The sequence below is a fragment of the Dipodomys merriami genome, unplaced genomic scaffold (assembly GCF_024711535.1).
Source record: "Dipodomys merriami isolate MVZ:Mamm:240054 unplaced genomic scaffold, mDipMer1.0.p SCAF_14, whole genome shotgun sequence".
Lineage (NCBI taxonomy): Eukaryota > Metazoa > Chordata > Mammalia > Rodentia > Heteromyidae > Dipodomys > Dipodomys merriami.
This window is the reverse complement of record NW_027202715.1, coordinates 26129746-26149912: the sequence shown is the minus strand read 5'-3', so window position 1 is coordinate 26149912 and position 20167 is coordinate 26129746. Positions and strand designations below refer to the sequence as shown.

Below are 20167 nucleotides of genomic sequence, written 5' to 3'. Positions count from 1 at the left end.
AATTTATTTATTTATGAGATAGGATCTATGTGGTCCAGGCTACCCTTGAACTTAGAATCTTCCAGCTGTGTTACCCCTTCCAGCTCCATACTACCATTCTCATCAGCAGATCAGCTATCTGTCTTACAAGAGCCAGGTAAGGGGGATTTCTATTGAAGGCTCAACACCAGGCAGACATGAAATACCCATACTCTTCTCTCACATTGTTACATGTGAAAACAATTTCCTGAAGCTTCTATTATCTGAGTCTCAAGGATTATGTTTTCACAATTTATAGACAAAAAATACCTATTCTTTTTCCTTTAGTGGCTGTACCAGTTGACCTATAAGGCAACTGAAATAGCTCAATTGTGTTTCCAAGTTGTGATTGTTAATAGAAAGAAGCTTTCCCTCTATATCTATCTTCCAGGAGTGCAGCGAACTCTGGACCAAGTCTACATCCGGTTCCTAATCTGTTGGGACAATATGCCAAGAACTCTGGCACAATGTTCTTATTCTATTTAACTACGTTAAATAGTTGAATGAGCTAATGGAAAGAGCTTTTACAATCGTACTTGCGTAGAGACCTTTGTCATTGGAAACTGTTTAATATATATATATATATTTCTATGTTTATTTTTATTTTTTTGTTAGTTGTGGGGCTTGAATTCAGGCCTGGGTGGTGTCTCTGAGCTTCTTCATGCTAACGTTCTACCACTTGAGCCACAGCACTACTTCCAGTTTGTTTTTTGTCAGACATAGGGCTTGAACTCTTCTTGTCTTGGGCACTGTCCCTGAGTTCTTCAGGTCAAGGCTAGCACTCTATTACTTTGAGCCACAGTGCCACTTTTGGATTTTTCTGAATAATTTATTGGAGATAATAGTCTCATGGAAAGTCTGTGGACTTTCCTGCCCAGCCTGGCTTTGATCTGTGATCCTCAGATCTCAACCTCCTGAGCAGCTAGGATTATAGGCGTGAGCCACCAGTGCCAGGCCTATTTACTATTTTTAAGAACATGTTCTTGAAGGAGAGTAAGCAGATATTTAAAGATTTTTGCTAAAATCCAAGGTTTTCCTTCAATAGGAAATACTTTCCTGGATCAAACATACCTTAGCTTTAGCTTCTACCTGAGCTCCATCTTGGACGAGATACCGTACCACTTCAGCCTGGCCGGACCGAGCTGCCATGTGCAGTGCTGTTTCTCCTCTCTGGGGAACACATGAACCAAAATAAATTAGCTCTAGATCTCAGGAAGAGTGATGTGTTTTATTTGGCATAAAGTGTATGGTAACCTTTTTATTATTTTTTTAACTGAAAAAAATCACCCTGAAAATGAACCCTAAGATATGTATTTAAATGTTTTTTTTCTTTCATGCATATGTTTCTAACACATTTATAAGATTACTTCTTTGTTGCTTTGTATGTCCCTCCCCCACAGTATAACCCCTGCTTTCACTGTATTTGATGTCGGTATAATTTGTGGAGGGGAAGGGGAAAAACAAGTTGTTTAAATAAGGATACAGGTGGACCCGTGGCAATAATGAGAAGTACAAGTTATCATGTCGAAAACGAACTTTACAACTTTGGTGGTGGGGGGGGGAGGATTGGGTGGGGGTACAGGGGGAGGCTGGGAAGGGATGGGAAGGGTAAACAAAGGAGGAGGCTACAATGCTTGATAAGAAATGTACTCATTATCTTGCCCATGTAATTGAAACCCCCCTGTACAGTTTTTTCACAATAAAAAAATTATATAATAAAGTTGAAGAAAATTTCAAAAAAAAATCACACTGAAGACTTTCTTACTTTTTGAAAAGATAGAAACCAAATTCATAAAAATTCCCTATGAACTTTGATTGGTAGTGACTGGGACTCTGGGTAACCCAATTCATCTCACCACCTGTAGTATCAGGAACATGACTCATTTATCTGCAGTATGGCCACATGAGGGTTGAAAAATGACTGCTCAGACAGGGAGGAAATGAATGAAGCAGGGCAGGATGGACGTCAGCAGGAAGCCCTACACAACCGTATGAATGCCTGTTCTACCATGCCATGCTTTTCTACTTTCAAAAAAAGAGGATCATAGCTGGGTGCCGGTGGCTCACACCTGTAATCCTAGCTACTTAGGAGGCTGAGATCTGAGGATCTTGGTTCAAAGCCAGCAGGGCAGGAAAGTCCATGAGTCTCTTATCTCCAATAAACCACTAGAAAACCAGAAATGGAGCTGTGGCTCAAGCGGTAGAGAGCTTACCTTGAGCTGAAGAGCACAAGGACAGCACCCAAGCCCAGAGTTCAAGCCCCAACCGAAAAAAAGCGGGGGGGGGGGGGGGGGGGGAGAGTCATTTGGATTATCTATGGTAATCTGTCAGTTCTTAAATGTTGACTATGAAATAAAAGTTACATGTCTAGGACAAGCAAAGAAGGTCAAAGGCTATGTATATATGACCACATGAGATAATGTTAAGCAAAATGTACCCCAAGACAGGGGCACAAGTGGTTTTTCTTTCTTGCTAGCCTTTTTTTATGTGCACTATGTGATTCTTTTGTTTGTATGTTCTTCCCCCCACAGTATAACCCCTGTTTTCACTGGATTTGATGCCAGTGTTCTGCATTTTGTATATACATTTTTGTAATTGGGGGAGGGGAAGGGATTTTGTGGAATGCTTAAATGGGGCTGCAGGTTGACCCATTGTGACGATGAGATGTTCAGGACACTATGTTGAAAATGAACTTTACAATGTCGGGGGGACGGGGGGGACAGGAGGAGTTGGGGAGGTGGGGAGAGAAGTGATGGTAGGAAGAAAACAAAGGAGGAAGTAATAATGTTCACTATGAAATATACTCATTACTTTACTCATGTAACTCCCCTCTGTACAATATTTTTAATATATATATGTGTGTGTATATGTACATATATATGTATAGATAGATAGATAGATAGATAGATAGTTAAAACGCTGCATAGACACCAAAAGCATACTAAAGGGCTAAACTTGGATAACTCACAGTTGCTTTGTATCTGCTGCTTTATCTAAACAAGACAGAATCCTTGTCCTTGGCACTGCCTAAGGGGATATTTTCCTTGCCACTGGACCACCCTTCCCCTACATAGACTTTAATTCAAACTATTTATTCATTTATTTAATACACATTAAAAACAAGATAGAAAAAATATAGACATCTTAAAAATGTAAACATAATACAAATTAAAATTTTTTTTTCACACAAAGATGCCCACTTTTCGGTTGCTTCTAGGAAGTAAATTTTGCTTTATAGATCATATATAAAGGGCAGAGGAAGACTGATCTCACAAGTAATGTGTTCTTGTGTTTATGCAGATCTTGAGGGTGTTGTTTCGTTTGTTACCCAGTGTTCTTTTAATGAAGGAAAGTACAGTCTGGATTTGGCACTAGGAAAGTTTGGTCTGGATTCATAATCTTATTTAGAAGGCCTCCCTTGAGGTGAATGGGCAAGACCTCACATCCTCCCCTCTTCTGTTCCAGATTTCCTTATTTTTACTTCTTTAGTATTGAAAATATAACATCCAGTAGTTATATAATGGTAATGGACACAGTACGTAAGTCTTAACAATATTTGCCTAAGTAGCTACTGAATGGGTCTTGCCTTAAAAGTAAACTATTCTCAAATTTTGTAACTTTAAGTAGTAGGTTTAAATAATGATTGGCTTAACTACAGTAAGAATAAGTAGCTAAAAGACACCATTATCAGTTTCCTAAACACTCACAATTGAACACTCTTTGTTCCAGGGGTACTTACCACGTTGGTGGTATTTGGTGAGGCTCCATGATGCATTAGTTGTGATACAATATTTACATGCCCCATGAAGGCAGCAACGTGGATTGGAGTAAGGCCCGACTAGGGGGAAAAAAGAAGGAAATGCTGTTTCACTGCTTGTCATTAAAAAGGTTTGTGCCTTTTCTTTCTTTCTTTTTTTTGCTAGTTGTGGGGCTTGAACTCTGAACCTTGGCACTGTCCCTTAGCTCTTCAGCTCAAGGCTAGCACTCTACAACTTGAGCTTCCAATTTTCTGAGTTGTTTATTGGAGATAAGAGTCTCATGGACTTTCCTGCTGGAGCTGGCTTTGAACCACCTCCTGAGTAGCTAGGATTACAGGCGTGAGCCACTGGCACTCAGCGCCTGGTGGCTTGTGCCTTTTCCAAGTGCCTGTCTGCCTGCCATCTTCTTAACCAGTGTCCTGATAAGAGTGAAAGATATTAGGATATCCACTATTATGTCACAGGTCTTAGATGGCAAATCCCTCAATACATGATTGTTATTTCTCCAACGTGAATTCTGTAATCATACAAGTTATGCCTTATTCATTAAAAAAAAAGAATATATTTAATTCATAGTTTTGAATGGAGAGACAAATAACATCATTTTCTTCCTTTTGTTATGAAACCTTTATATGAGTATGTGTGTTGTACGTGGGATGGAATAATTACATGTTCATTTATAAAAAGATCATTGCCGGGGGAGGGGGGGCGTTACTGGGATTGAACTCAGGGCTCCTCACTTGCTTGGTTGGCTTGCTAGGCTGTGGCTCTACCACTTGAGGCATATGTCTCAAGCCAAAGCAATTCTAACTTCTCAGAAGTATGGGAGCTGTTTTCCAGTGTCTCTCACCCTTGACACATAGGTCATTTTGAGTGCAGTCATTGTGAGACATTTAGTAGTAGGTCTAGCCTTACTCAAAAGATGCCAGTAGTGCTATCGAGATGCAACAACCAAAAGTTCCTCCAGCTACCATCTTCCCCCCTTTTGGGGACAAGTCTGCCTCTCATCAGAGAAGTACTACATTATCAGATTTCCTGTTTTGCTTTCCATAATGGTGCCGCTCACCTTGAGCATGTACTTTGGGCTGTATTTTTAGTCATGGGATGCATCTGTTCCCACCCTCCACCCACACACATCTGTGGCTCTTTAGTCCTGGCAGTCCCTCTGGCATAGGGCACAGACTATCGTCACTAGCAATGACACAGGCAAAGCCAGCTGGTCCCAGGAGACAGCAGAAGTACCTTGGCTACTGAGGCTGTACTCTCCATGGACGCTGGTAAACCCCAGCCATCCTCCTCCACTCACCTCGGTTACGGCTTGTATGGATGCACCATGTTTCAGAAGGAGTTCCATGACTTTAATTCGATTCTTTTTGCAGGCAATATGAAGAGGGGTAAAGCCATTCTGTAAGGGACAAATGCATAAACAGTTAAGTCCACCTTATTCATGAATGTATTACATGTGATTCTGAAATGTGGTCAACCAAATAATAAATCAGGTAAGCACCGGTGGCTCATGCCTTTATTTCTATCTAATCAGGAAGCTGAGATCTGAAATCATGGTTCAAAGCAAACATGGGCAAGAAAATCCTTGAAATATTCCTATCTTGAATTAACCACCAAAAAACCCCAAAAAACCAAAAACAAAAACCAGTAGAGCTGTAGCCCAAGTGGTAGAGCACTAGCCTTGCGCAAAAAACACTCAGGGACAGGACCCAGGCCCTACATTTAAACCCCAGGATCAACACACCCACACATACATCACACACGTACACACTCTGCAAACATGTTTGCAGCTCAGTGGATAAAGTGATGTGAATAAGTTCTCCTTCATGATCATCAGTTGTGTTCAAATCCAGTGTGATCTGCTGTTACCTTGTCCTTAATTTTGTGAAAATCTGCATCATCAAAAGAAAATGTTGCCCCTAATAAAAGGTAAAAATGAATACCTTTTGGAGAAGTTGGGTAGCATTTGGGAAAAAAAATAAATCAAGTATCAGCAGCACAGTACTAAACTCCATGCATTGTAAACTTTTGTGGCTCTTCCTCAATGGTGGTCTTGATGGACCACCGTAGACCCATGCATGCCCAGGGTCTACCATGCCTGCTTCATTGTATTCCACTGACATCTGATTTGCTAAAAAAATGTAAAGACTTCAAAATAAACAGAAACTATGGGGAATGAAATAGGCATTTTTCACCCTTAGGGAGCCAACGTAGCTAGCTGTGATTAGGACCCACGGTTATCCTGGTTGTGGTAAGGAAGTATTTGTTATAATCTAGTAACTAAGACAACAGGATCATGTGTTTATCTACCATAATTTGGAATTCACTCTCCCAAATAATGTCCTTCTTTTGCCTCCCTCAAAACATATAGAAAAAATACCCCCAAAACAATAAAAACAACAAAATGATCAGCTGTGTAAAAAAAACCCCCAGCATAGTAAAAGTGTGTCCTCATATCCACCAAAGCCTATAGAATTGAGAAACTGTGAGACCACTTCTAAAATGCTTGATGGTTTTTTCTCCAGTGTGGAGACTTTAATAGGTGCTTACTCCAAGGAAGCAGAATGAATGATTCCTGGATTACTTGCTTTCATATTCCATCTAAGGAAACAACCTGCTTTTTTTTTTTTTTTAAACAAATTGCCTACCAAATTGTTCTGCCCAACAGCTATGGCTCCATAACTCTGTATTTCAGCTGTTCATAGAGTACAACGTACCAGGCCCCACCATAAATACTGGGCCAAAGTTATTCCAAGTGGCAATGACTTCAGGGACCAAGGAGGTTTCCAAGGCCATTTCTCTGGCCTTACTCCACCACATGATGCCTGGCTATGACCTCTATACACGGTGAAATCTTTAGTCATAGGGACAAGAGAGCCATCAGTCCACACCCTGTTTTAGGGCTTTTTTTGTTTTTAACTTGTAGGGGAAAATGAGTCATTGGTTGCTAATTTCTTTTCCTCCCTTCTGAGAATTCAGACACGTTTGCCATACTGGGTAGGTCCACAAGTCTTGAAATGCTGTTTGGATAAAGCCCGACCCGAATGTGGCATTGGAGTTGTCTGGGCCAGGGAGTTTAGTTTCCTTTCTTTGTTTCCTTGCTGCCTCTCTTCCCCTTGAATGTCCAAGCTCATAAAATGCCAGAGGTGCTTTGGACCCATTCAGAACAGACATTGAAAGGCAGTTGAGGTGTTCCTAAAAGGGTTGATCCCATCATAGCCTTTACCACAAAATTGCTAGAAGACTCAGGTTTTCCCTAAAATTAGTGACTTATTTTTTTCCCCAAAGTATGGGTGCTTATTGTGAAATAAAAATAGCTTGCTAAATTGGGACTATTTATTTTTCCAATGGTAAAACCAAAGTATAGCACAGTTAAGGATACAGGTGCAGGTCAATTTAGTAGTGAAGATTGCAAATTAGAGCAAAATTGGGATTGACAAAGACAAAAGGCATTAATACCAGGCATTAATAGTTGAATAACGTCCAAAGTTAACACAATGTAGGTTTTACTCACCAATTCCTAGACAGAGCTTCTTGCTCACCTGGCTTCATGTTTTTAGAGCTCAGAAAAAAGTGTGTGTGTGTGTGTGTGTGTGTGTGTGTGTGTGTGTGTGTGTGTGTGTGTGTGTGTGTGTGTGTGTGTGTGTGTGTGTGTGTGTGTGTGTGTGTGTGTGTGTGTGTGTGTGTGTGTGTGTGTGTGTGTGTGTTTTATTAGTCATGGGACTTGGACTCAGGGCCTAGGGGCTGTCCCTGAACTCTTGATCAAGGCTAGTACTCTACCACATTGAGCCACGGCTCCTCTCCTGGTTTTCTGGTGGTTAATAGGAGATCAGTGTCTCATGGCCTTTCCTGCCTAGGCTTGTTTTGAACCACTAGGATTATAGGAGTAAGCCACCAGCACCTGGCAAAAAACAAATTAACTCATAAAATTTTACCCTTACCTATAACAAGCCACCTCAGTTTTTTGTAACTGTATTCTTTGCGTTTCATTACATAAAACAATCACAAGTGTCACCGGAAAGAGCAAAGAGTTGAGCTCTATCAGCTTGTTTACAACAGAAATAGGAGGTTCTGCAGATTTCTGAGGACATGTGGAAAAATTGATGACATTGACCTTACAGCTTACACTGTTACCTCTGTAAAAGCAACCTCTTCACCCCCAAAATAACACATTGTCTGCAGCCCCACTTAGGCTGGACTTACTGGCAGAGCCACTCACCAAGGCTTTGGCATTGGGGTTCGCTTTCTTATCCAAGAGGACCTTGGCGACTTTATAATGGCCACAGTGGGCAGCCACATGGAGGGCCGTCAGGTAGTCATTGGTGACGTCGTCCACGGGCACATTATGCTGGAGGAGAAGCTGGACGCAGTTTAAGTGGTCCCCTTGGGTGGCCATGTGCAATGGAGACAATCCATTCTGGAACAATAAGAAAATGAGGGCTTAATATTTTTACCTTTTAAATACAAATAAGCCAAGCACAAAATAAAATCTGTGCACATACCAACAGATTAAAAACTTTAATTATTCCTCATGAAGATACTTCCATTTTTAAAAAACTGTTGACAATTTTGTTGTCTTCCTAGTACTAGGGCTTGAGCTCAGAGCCACTGTTAATCCTATCACTTAACTTTTTCACTCAAGGCTGGCACTTGACCACTTGAACCACAGCTCCATCTGACTTTTTGCTTGTTAGCTGGAACAAAATTTTTCTGTCCAAGGTGACTTTGAGTGATGATACTCAGAGATTTCAGCATCCTGAATAGCTAGGATTATAGGTGTAAATCACTGGTCCCAGCCTTGACAACTGTCTTGAACTACTGTTAAATTAAAAATGGATCTTCTTGGGCCAGGAAGGTAGATCAGTGGTAGAATGCTTGCCTAGCATACATGAGGCCCTGGGTTCAGTTCCTCCGTACCACATAAGCAGGAAAAGTGAGAAGTGGTACTGTGGCTCAAGGGATAGAGTGCTAGCCATGAGCTGAAGAGCTGAGGGGCAGCGCCCAGGCCCAGAGTTCAGGCCCCACGACCGACCAAAAAAAAAAGGATCTTCTCACTTTTCTTGTCAATCAATAACAAACTGTTAAAGATAATTTCTATTCCTAGCAATATAAATCATACTAGGATCCAGAATGGGTTGCATTGCTAATAAATAGGATTTCTCATTTAAGATTGAAAGGAAAAAAATAATAAAAGCAAGAACAGATTGGTATTTGCTGAATTGCTAATTATTTTGTCCTTACAAATTGCCAAAGCTTGATACTGAATACATTAATTTGATTAAAAAAAACAAACAAATAAAAAGCAACTAACCACAACACATTTGTTTGCAATGTACTAAGGAAAAATGTTCCTATTTCTATAAATCTGGTGCCCCCATGTGTCCACGATAAAGAAATGCAAGATACCAACAGTTACTAATGCTCGTCTTAGATAATTTGAATCAACTGGGTTTCCGTAATAGTTAATCATGTGCAGTGGTAATGAGTTGCAAATTTATTTAACAGTCTGAAAGAAGAAATAAATCAGGTCAAAGGTAATAAAACCCTGGAGTATTGCTCAGCAGTGGAGTAGACATTTAATGATGCACCAGGCCCTAGATTCAATTCCCAGCACCCCATTTCCCTCCGAAAGTTGGAATGGAATGGCACTTGCCATTAAATTCATGTTTTCTAATAGAGGAAAAAGGTTAGAGAAGTGCTTTGCCTTCCTTAAGTATGAAGACAAAGGAAGGGGACCTGGGAAATTACTGGAGAATCCAATCATGAGAAGAAGCTCGATTCATTATAATGTAATTTAACATATTTGGGGGGAAAAATAAGAGCAGCAAATTCAGTTTCCCAAAATGTTGTCGTCAATGAGTTTTGAAGGGTATATATCTTAAACACACACAATGAACTAGGTTGTTTGAGAATTCTCTGGGACAAGTTACTATCTCCTAATGAATGACACAACAAGGGAGCTCAGGGAAACGTAACGTGATCCCCCCTTTTTAGCCACTCACACAGTTGGCATTTATTCACTCATTGCCACATAATTTTGACTCTCTGTGTTCCTAAAAGACAGGAAGCTTATGGTTACATTTTCCCCATCTTGTCCAGCTGCGAGCGCTGCATAGACAAATAGCTCAATAAATATTTACGTAAATTTCAGGACTTCATACACTGCCCGTCAATCAGGATATCTTTGCCTAAAAAAAAAATTCCTCTCAAACATTTTGAACCAAAGTAGAAACCAAGGTGCAACAAAGGGTGGGAACAGTTCCCATTTGAGATCCTGCCACCCACGAACATATGCGGGGACTTACGCCTGCCAACACTTTCCTTTGCTTTATGTTTTGATATAGTCCTTGAGGAAAATATGAAATAAACAAAGAAACAAAATCTGAGTGAACAAATGACTGAGTGGAGAACAGAAATGGAGAGAGTGTCAAATATGCAAGTCTCTAGTGATATACAAAGACAATGACAAATGGATGGGAAATACAGAGTCCTGAGGAGTGACAAAAAAGAATGAAAAGAAAAAAAAATCATGGTCATATTACATAAAGTGCCTGAAAATAGGGATCTGGTGACATGGCTTTCTGAGCTTCATCAGATGCACGTCCTGAAAGACTGGACAGATAGTGTTAAAATTAGGAGTTTGTGTATTCATGCACTGTTCTTTCAACTAATATTTATTGTGTACTGTACTGAACAAGGGGAAAAATCTTTTTTAGTAATCCAGAAGAAAAAATAAGCTGATGGTGTCAAGAGCTTGAAAGGAAATCAAATCTGGCCAGAAGATGGTAACTTAGGGAAGTACTGGTTAGGTGGAGTGATAGCCCCCAAAAAGGCCTGGCTGAGAACACATTTGAGTTGAAGAGCAGATGGAAACCAAGTTGAGGGAAACCAAACCAAATAAACAGCAAATGATGGGTAAGTAACTTTACGTTATGTTACGTTGAGTATATAGTACAATTTGAATGAGTGCTTTGGCAATGATTACAATGGTGTTTGTTCCTTAGTATTGAACTGAATGTTCAGTTCTGTCCTACGCACGACAGTAGCCGAATCCATTGTTGTCATTTTGTTCCTGTGTTCTGTGCTGCTGGGGAGTGCTCCTTAGTTTCCATACCAGCTGCTCCAGAAAGTTATTTTATATCCCTACGGCTATTGTCAAGGCTTACAAAAAAGAAAAGCTGTATTTGTATGTCACACATACAAATATTGACTGCTAATGTATCTTCGGCTTGCTGTGCCTTGTTATGGCTGTTTTTTGTGCTAATAAAGTATGTTTGGTGTTCTTGTGAAACAAAAAATAATACCCCTAATGAAAACAAACCTGGTATGTAGGAAGTAGAGAAGGTAGAGTGGCTAGAGGATGGTAAAGGAGGAGAAGTGGAGAGAAGGCAGAAGGTGCTCTGTCCCAATGAAAGGGCAGCTAAGTTACACATTGGAGACCTCTCCACACCAGTGCCCATGACCATCAGCTCCACGTACTACACGCTCACACATGTGAAGCCTGACCAGAAACAGACATTTGAGGGAATGATCTAACAGAAAATATAGATGGAGAAGGAGAGGGAGAGGGTGAGGAAAAGAGAAGAGAGGAGGAATCTTAGGAATGAAGGACATCAGAGGAGCAAAAAAGGATTAAAAGGCCATCTTGAATATTGTCAGATAGGTAAGAGAAAAACACTACATCTATAAAATGAGAAGAGAATTCTTGGCTAGGCGCAGTGATTCACATTTTTAATACCAGCTACTTAGAAGGCAGAGATTGGAAAGAATGTGATTTAAGGCCATCCTGGGGATAAAAGCTAGCTAGAAAAATTGACTATGGTGACATATGCCTGTCATCCCGGCTATGGAGGAAGCAGAAGTAGGGGGATTGAGTCCAGTTAAGACAGGCTAAAAACCCCACGAAACTCTACCTGAACTAAAGAAGAGAGTGAGCTGAGGGCATGGTGGTGCTGGTGCATCTACTTGCAAGTTTGAGCCCCTGATTTCAAACTCTATTAAGCGTGTGTGTGTGTGTGTGTGTGTGTGTGTGTGTGTGTGTGTGTGTGTGTGTGTGTGTGTGTGTGTGTGTGTGAGAGAGAGAGAGAGAGAGAGAGAGAGAGAGAGACAGACAGACAGACAGACAGACAGACAGACAGAGACAGAGAGAGACAGAGAGAGACAGAGAGAGAGAGAGAGAGAGAGAGAGAAAGAGAGAGAGAGAGAGAGAGAGAGAGAGAGAGAGAGAGAGAGAGAGAGAGAGAGAGAGAGAGAGAGAAAGAGAGAGAGAGAGAGAGAAATTAGAAAGCATAAAGGAAATCCCCAGGAAATAACCAAATCAATAAGGAGATGAAGAATGGGAGAAAAAGGATAAGTATCTGATTTTAACTATCTGTGTATTGATTTGACAAAATGAAAGCAGATGTTAAAGAGAATGATGGCGTTATTTGGATAAGTTTGTTGTAACTGGAAGGCTGATGTGATGTGTTTGTCAAGAAGTGCAAAGTGGGAGTCTGGATTATGAAGGAGCCAGAGGGAAGTGAAGGGACATGTGACTAAACAACATGGCTCAGCAGGTAGCAGTAGAAGAAGATAGGCACAAGAAACAGAAGGAGAAGCACTGAAAAGGCCAATAGGTGATCATATCCAACAAGAACTTGGTGGATGCTAATTCTATTAGATAAGACGCTCAATGGTCCACCAATCTAAGCCCTGCAAGTCAAATGAGTGATGGAACTGTTCAGACCCCACAACCCCACAACCCCTGAGTGGTTCAGGAGATGCTGATCAGAGGATAAAGGGCAACCACGTGTGATCTAGTTACTTTAAAAATGTTTACAAATTCAGACACTCTCTAATCATCACACCCAAAGTTCACTGATTTAGTTGATTCAAATAGTAATGACTGTGGAAGTTTGTGCAACTCAAAATTTATTTGCAACTATTTACGTTTTCCAAACAATGTCAGAAGGCCTTATATTAGAAAATCCTAAACAATATTGAGAAAGACCATTTTTCAGAAATGGTACCATGGTACACACATACTGGGGAGGCTGGCATAGAGGATTGTGAGTTAGAGGTCAGCTTGGGTTGGATTGGTAGAACCCTATTTCAAAATAAAAACAAAACCAAAAACTCAAAGGCTACTTTTTTCCTTTTTTTTTCTTCCAGGAAATTATCGTGTGTCCCTTTCAGATACATCAACTTTCACCCAAATCCACTCAATGTCCACGTTTCCAAAATTTTCCATCTTTATCAGCCAAGTAATAGTCTCAGTTTCTAATAGTCTATAAAATCTTTCTCCTATTGTTGACACTGGGGATCAAACCTAGGGCCTCCTGCATGCTAGCCAAGCTCTCTACCATTGAATGACATGCCTAGCCCGAGTCTGTTAACTCAGGAAATAAACTACGAGGCTTGAACTTTTCTTTGGGGCCCTTCTCCCAACTGAAAGTCTACTAATTTCACAGCTTTCTTTTCACTTTCAAATAAAATTGCTATAGAAAAGAGGAGAGGAGGTAAAAAGAGGGGAGGGATGGGGAGGGGAGGGGAGAGGAAAGGAGAAAGACAGAAAACAGAAAATAAGAGATTGGAGAATGAGATAACACAGATTTTGGAGGGTGCATCTTTTCATTTTTCTTAATCTCACGGTCTCACGAGCAATCAGTTCTGAACTATATAAACCTCACAGAGTAGAACAAAATAGTGTTTTGAAATAGAACAAAAATGACCCATACAAAAGTGATTTTGTGGTATAGGACGGAGGCTTTATGAACCCAAACTTATCTTGAGTGTCTCCAAAAGTGAATACACAAAGTTTCTTTTATTTGCTAAGTTGAACTTATTATTATTTTTCCTGTGTGATTCAGTTACATAACCAGCAAGGCGATTCGAATGTAAATGCAGTGTGTTGTGGAGGAAAGCCATTACCTTGGTTTTGGAAAGAATAGGTGCAGCTCGATCAAGCAGCATTTCCACAACTTGCTCATGGCCGCTTCTTGCCCCACAGTGCAGCGGCGTCAGACCATCCTGAGAACCAAGGGACATCTTCAGTTAGATTTACTGGTCAACTGTAGAAATGCCTAGTATTTCTTAGGACCCAGCATGGCATATACTCTGCAGACTAGGGAGCTTCAAACATTGGTTCATATATCTCAGAATTTTTGTTTTTGTTTTTTATCAGTCATAGGGCTTGAACTCAGGGCCTGGGCTCTGTCCCTGAGCTCCTTTGCTCAAGGCTAGCACTCTACCACTTCTAGTTTTCTGGCAGTGAATCGTAGATAAGAGTATCACAGATTTTCCCGCCCAGCCTGGCTTTGAATCTCAATCCTCAGACCTCAGCCTCCTGAGTAGCTAGGATTACAGGTGTGAGCCACTGGCACATGGAAGAATTTTTTTTTTGTTTTGGGTCCAGTCGTGGGGCCTGAACTCTGGGCCTGGAAGCTGTCCCTCAGCTCTTCAGCTCAAGGCTAGCACTCTACCACTTGAGCCACAGCGCCACTTCCAGCTTTTTTCTTTTTTCTTATGTGGTGCTGAGGAATCGAACCCAGGGCCTCAGGCATGCAAGGCAAGCGCTCTACCACTGAGCCACCTTCCCAGCCCAGAATTTAGATGAGAAAGAATTTTCTGGAGGCTGAGATCTGAAGATCATGGTTCAATGCTGGCCCGGGCAGGAAAGTCCGTGAAACTCTTATCTCCAATTAACCACCAGAAAACCAGAAGTGATGCTGTGGCTCAAGTGGTAGAATGCCAGCCTGGAGCAACAGAGCCTAGGGGCAATGTCCAGGTCCAGAGTTCAAGCCCTAGGATTGGCAAAACAACAACAAATTTTTTTTTTCTTTTACAAATTTAAGTACTTGCAAAATATATAGTTTAGGATCTAACTACTACAAATAATTTGAAAAACACAGAAACATGTTAATAGCAATTTGTAATAGGCATTTTATATTGTCCTTTTGCATTTTTGGATTCTTGTCCCTTTTGTATTTTTGTTTCTGTTTCTCACACTTATTTTTTCATGATATAATGTTATGCTTGAGTATGTATTGATTACCATTTCATATGTCTCATCACAAAAGAACATAAATTTGTGAAAATGTTAATGATTTTCTGAGAACATGTCTCTATAAAAAATATGTCTGAAAGCCAGGTGCAGGTGGCTCACGCTTATAATCCTAGCTATTCAGGAGGCTGAAATCTGAGGATCGAAGTTCAAAGCCGGCCCAGGCAGGAAAGTCCATGAAACTCTTATCTCCAATAAACCACCAGAAAAAACCAGAAGTGGTGCTGTAGCTCAAGTGGTAGAGTGCTAGCCTTGAGCTGCAGAGCTGAGGTACAGCGCTCAGGCCCAGAGTTCAAGCCCCATGACCGACAAAAAAAAACACAACAAAACCCAAAACAAAAAAACAACACAAAAAAACACCATTTCTGATTAGATTTCTCTCTATAAACACTGAAACATAACTGACCAAAATATTCAGGATACATTTATGATTTTTTTTATTGTGAAAATACCGTACAGAGGGGTTACAATTACATGGGCAAGATAACAAGTACATTTCTTATCCAGCATTGTTGCCTCCTCTTTTATGATTTTTAAATGATTTGTTAAAAATCCTATTTTAGTTAGTTTCACTTTTCACAACTAGTTCATGTATCTGTTCTTGAGTCCTCTTTATTGTTAGAATGAGTCAGGTTTCAATCTCCAGACCACCCCCAATTTTTGCATTTATAGATGCAAGTGATGAGAAAGCTTGTTTGCAGAGTAGACAGCTTTTCGCAGCATCATCATCAGCTGCTTGAACTCATTTGAATTCCATATGACAATAATAATATAATAATATGAAATGCCAACTTAATAATATTTGGCCCTAAACTCTTTTCAATGATCTATCATAGGACAACTCCGTAAAGTACTTTGTTTCGGTTGCCTGCAGTGTGTTTATAACCGTATGATATGTGAAAGAACTTGTTTATTCAACCACGCAGCAGCCTGCAGCTGTCAATATGGCAGTAATACTTTCCATCCTCCCTTTTTGCTTCTTCCCACTCACAGGGTTTTGTACCCTAGGTCCCTATGGGTAAGAGTTGGAGTTCTTTCTCCTCTAGGACTGCAGCAGGCCTATGTGTCAGGGAAGAGGTAGGGAAATGGGGATGTGGAGAGTTCATCGTTTACCAACCAAGTGACCCCAAGCCCTCTGGAGAAGTTTTCATACATGCCCTGGCTTCTGTGTTCCCCAATTCGATGACTTCTCTAATTGATAAAACAAAAACTTACACTAAGGATAATCAATCTAAAATTGTCCTGGAAGTTGATTCAATATATTGAGATATTCTAGACTGGGTGAACAGATTGGAATGTAAGCCTAACCATTGTACTGTGTGTGCAAGCAGGTACACTCTGTTTCGAATCTACTAAAAAGTATCTCCATAGTATTAACATTCCTTGAAAATACAATCTGAAGCCAGAGCATCCCAGGCCTCTCCCGTCTTCCCCAGAGCAGCTAGGGAGGACTCTCCCTTCCCTCTCACACACCCATTTCTAAGCAGCAAGAGATGTGAGCACAAGATAGACAACATTTATTGTTGGATGATGGAAGATGGGGGAATGAAGTGGTGGGGACCAGCCAAAGGCAGCTAGGTTGACAATGTGCCAGAGCCTGCACATTTTTTCCTTGTCTCTGGGCTGACTGTTCATCTGACTCTGAGATTTCATTTGGGAAAGGAGTTTAAGGGTGGCAAGGGCCTTAGTCCTTGGTTTGGGGCTGGAAGCTTTTCCTCCTTCAGCACCCCTGTGACCATATGAAAGAGCTCACGAATCTGCACTAGATGTTGACTTCTAAGAGAAACTGGATTGCTACCCATGAACTGCTTTTGAAGAAGAAACTGATAGTAGCCAAATCAATATTGATATGACAAGTGCCTGGAGCTGGTAGACAAGTTGGGTACCCAACTTTCAGGTCATGAAAGCCATATAATCTCTCAAGTCTCCAGGCCACATAAGAAACAGGTTTTCTGATGACATTTCTACATGTACGTCCCCAAGGAGGGCCTCAGGAGGTTGGCTAAAGAAGACCAAAGTCACCCTTGGCAATGGTGTTCCCAAGAGTGGAAGGCTTCCAGCAAGTAACTCAGGAGACTCAGCACAATATAGTCAGAAGGGGTTACTTTGTGTTGAATAAATTTGTCCTAAGAAAAGAAAATCGGAATCACAAACATTTTGGGACCTGATTAGCACATTCCTTGCACAGGTTTAAATATTTTGCCTTTTATGCTGTTAAAATATTTGCTTTTATAACACCAAAGTAAAGCTGCCTTTCAAGTGGTGACAGTGCTTTGCTAACAAAAGAAAACACAGGAACCCATAAACATGACCACAAACATGATATAAAACTCAAAAGATAAATTTCCCTTTCACCTTGAAAAAACATTTCACACATCCACACAGCACTACATTGTTTTCTATGAACTGAAAAGTTAAAATTGTTTCTTACATCTTCTCTCAAAGGTTTCCAGAATACTACGTGTAAACATTTCAAACTCTGGTCACATGAACAAATGATTATTTCAGCTTACTTCCTTGGTCCTTGAACATGATCTTCCTCAAAGCACAATGTTATATGCATACTACATGCAAAATGTTTGGTGAAGAATAAAATCTATTTCAACCATCAAATCCTCTGAGGCATACTGTCCATTGGAAATCATTTTTTGCTGATTTCATCAGTTTAAAAAGTAACTATTTGTCACCTCAAGATCAGTCACAGTTCATCTAAGCCCAGCCTTTTCTCCCTTGCTTGATTGTGAAGCAAACTTAGGAATCATCATAGCATTTTATCCTCAAAGTGGAAGGGCCTAGCAAGCTCTAGGCCCGGAGTCAAACTCCAGGTCTGAAAACATAACCAAAAATCCTATGGTCTTCATTTGAAAAATGAAAACTTGCTGGGGACCTAGCTCAGGTGTAGAGTGCTTGCCTAGCAAGAGAATGGATTCTGAGACAAAAACAGTTCCTCAAGAGGCTACAGCACCAACAACTTCCCGCTCAAAAATTCCTGACAAAGGCAATTCTTGGGGGACTGAGGGGAGGCTGCTACAACAACACAGCACATGTAGTTGGACCAGAGAGGAGGGAGATGATAAGTTGCTATGGTAACAGTACAAGAGGGAAATGAAATTGCATGGGTTGGTAGGTAATTTATTTATTTTTCAATTCCCTTGGCTTTCAAAACACTAAATAATGAACAAATCTCCCTTGGGCAGAATTGTGAATCAAGGAAAACTGGCTTTTCCAGATCTTGTATTTCATCTCAGTGACAGTAATTTTCTTAGTGAGGGGGAACTGCACTTTGCTGGCCGAACAGAATGCTCTCTATGTTTGCCTAAGAGCAAACACTACCACAGGAAGAACAAAAACACTACCACAGGAAGGACAAAAACATTGTCTTTTAGGTCTGATTATTCTGAAGAGCATGGAACAGGATATTAGAGTATCATACCTGAAAATACAGGCCTAGAACATATTCTTCATAGGTTCAATTTGCTCAAATCCAATACTGGGGTACTAATGAATGACGTGGCAAATATTTTCAAGAAGTGACATATTTATTTTGATTTTTATCTGCTAGGTCCCTCTCTTTTTTTTTTTAATTGTATTTTATTTTATTTGAGAACATACTGTACAGAGGGGCAAGGTCCCTCTCTTTCTAAGCAAAATCCAAGCTAGAAACAAATCAAACTAAGCTAAACCAAACCAATTCTCTCTCTGTCTCTCTCTCTCATGCATGCGCACGTACACACACACACACACACACACACACACACACACACACACACACACACACACACACACACACACACACACACACACACACACACACACACACACACACACACACACACACCCCTCTCACTCTTGAGAAGGAAAAGAAATTCAAGCAAAAAGATTCCTGTTGCATGTGATTGTTAAATATATAATATATATTGTATATTAAATGTTTCTAGGCTGGCCTGAGCAAATAGCAAGACATAATGTAAATGTAAGACAGAAACTAATACTTAATTGGAAAGTAAGAACAGTAAAAGATACTGTAGAGAGTGCTCACAGAGAAGAAATGTGATGTGAGCCAAAGGTAAACTAAATGATATTAATTATAATGTAATAGCAAAAACTATTACATTATATTATATTATACTATATTACATCTTTTCACCAACAATTCTCAGGGTATCTTCACTTTGTGGAGCATTAAACTGTTATACAGTTTATCTAAGAGGAAGTGAAATGACATTTTTTTGAGTGGCCCCTCTTACAGACATTTTGTATTTGGGTCTTATTTAATCTTGACATTTATATCATGAGAAAGCATCAGTGGTTTTATAAATAGATGATAAAGGTTTCATGTACCTAACCAAGGTCACACGGAAGTAAGAGGTTGGAGTGACAGTTTACATTCATAGCTGCCCCTGAAGGGTTAGGTTTCTTCTATGTTGTCAAGCAATCTCTGAAACTATAAGCATCCAATATTCCTTTCACATCACAAAATTATTTCTGCCACTAATTTAAAGGAGAAAAACACATTTCTTTCTAATCCCCTTTTCTGGTATACATTCTATATGTTTTAATAATCAAGTAAAAGATGGCAAAATCCTTTCTCTTAGGAAAATTACAGCTTTCTGAGACTACAACATTACCTTTATGCTATTTCTTTTATAGTTTTCTATTTTGATCTTTAAGATTTTACGTTATTCTTTCTTGGCTTCCTTGGTTTTAGTGTTGTTCATATTTAGTATTCTAAACATCAAATCATTATAGACATACAGAAACACACATACAGATAGCTACCTTTTCCTTCTTTGTTTGCTTTTTAAAGCTAATTCCCCTCCACCCCCACCAGTGAGGAATGGAGATTGGTGTGTGTGTGTGTGTGTGTGTGTGTGTGTGTGTGTGTGTGTGTGTGTGTGTGTGTGTGTGTGTGTGTGTGTGTGTGTGTGTGTGTGTGTGTGTGTGTGTGTGTGTGTGTGTGTGTGTGTGTGTGTGTGTGTGTGTGTGTGTGTGTGTGTGTGTGTGTGTGTGTGTGTGTGTGTGTGTGTCCCCTGAGGCTTGAACTCAGCCTGAGTGCTGTCTCTGAGGTTTTTAGCTCAAGACAAATCTCTCTCACTTGAGCACCAGCTCCATTTCCAGCTCTTTGGTAGTTAATTGAGATAAGACTCTCACAGACTTTTCTACCTGGGCTGACTCTGAACTAGCATCCTCAGATCTCAGCCTCCTGAGTAGCATGAGTCACTGGAACCTAGTATAACATACATTTTAAATAATGTGAAAATACATTATGTATAAAATATGAAACTATATATTGAAATAATATACCACCTTATACATGAGAATTCTTTAATATAATTACACTAAT

The 20167-nt window shown here is 40.2% G+C and overlaps 1 protein-coding gene across 5 annotated transcripts in view; it reads right to left on the bottom strand.

The window, feature by feature from the left end:
* The window catches only part of Ank3 (ankyrin 3), a 557851-nt gene that overhangs the window by 131131 nt on the left and 406553 nt on the right, over positions 1-20167 (bottom strand). For all 5 annotated transcript variants that reach the window (XM_070021046.1, XM_070021048.1, XM_070021047.1 and 2 more), the window contains 5 exons: positions 13692-13790; positions 8002-8199; positions 5083-5181; positions 3758-3856; positions 1090-1188 (listed from right to left, as the gene is read on the bottom strand). In XM_070021046.1, coding sequence (XP_069877147.1) covers positions 1090-1188; positions 3758-3856; positions 5083-5181; positions 8002-8199; positions 13692-13790 — 594 coding nt within the window. The remainder of the gene's footprint in view (positions 1-1089; positions 1189-3757; positions 3857-5082; positions 5182-8001; positions 8200-13691; positions 13791-20167) is intronic.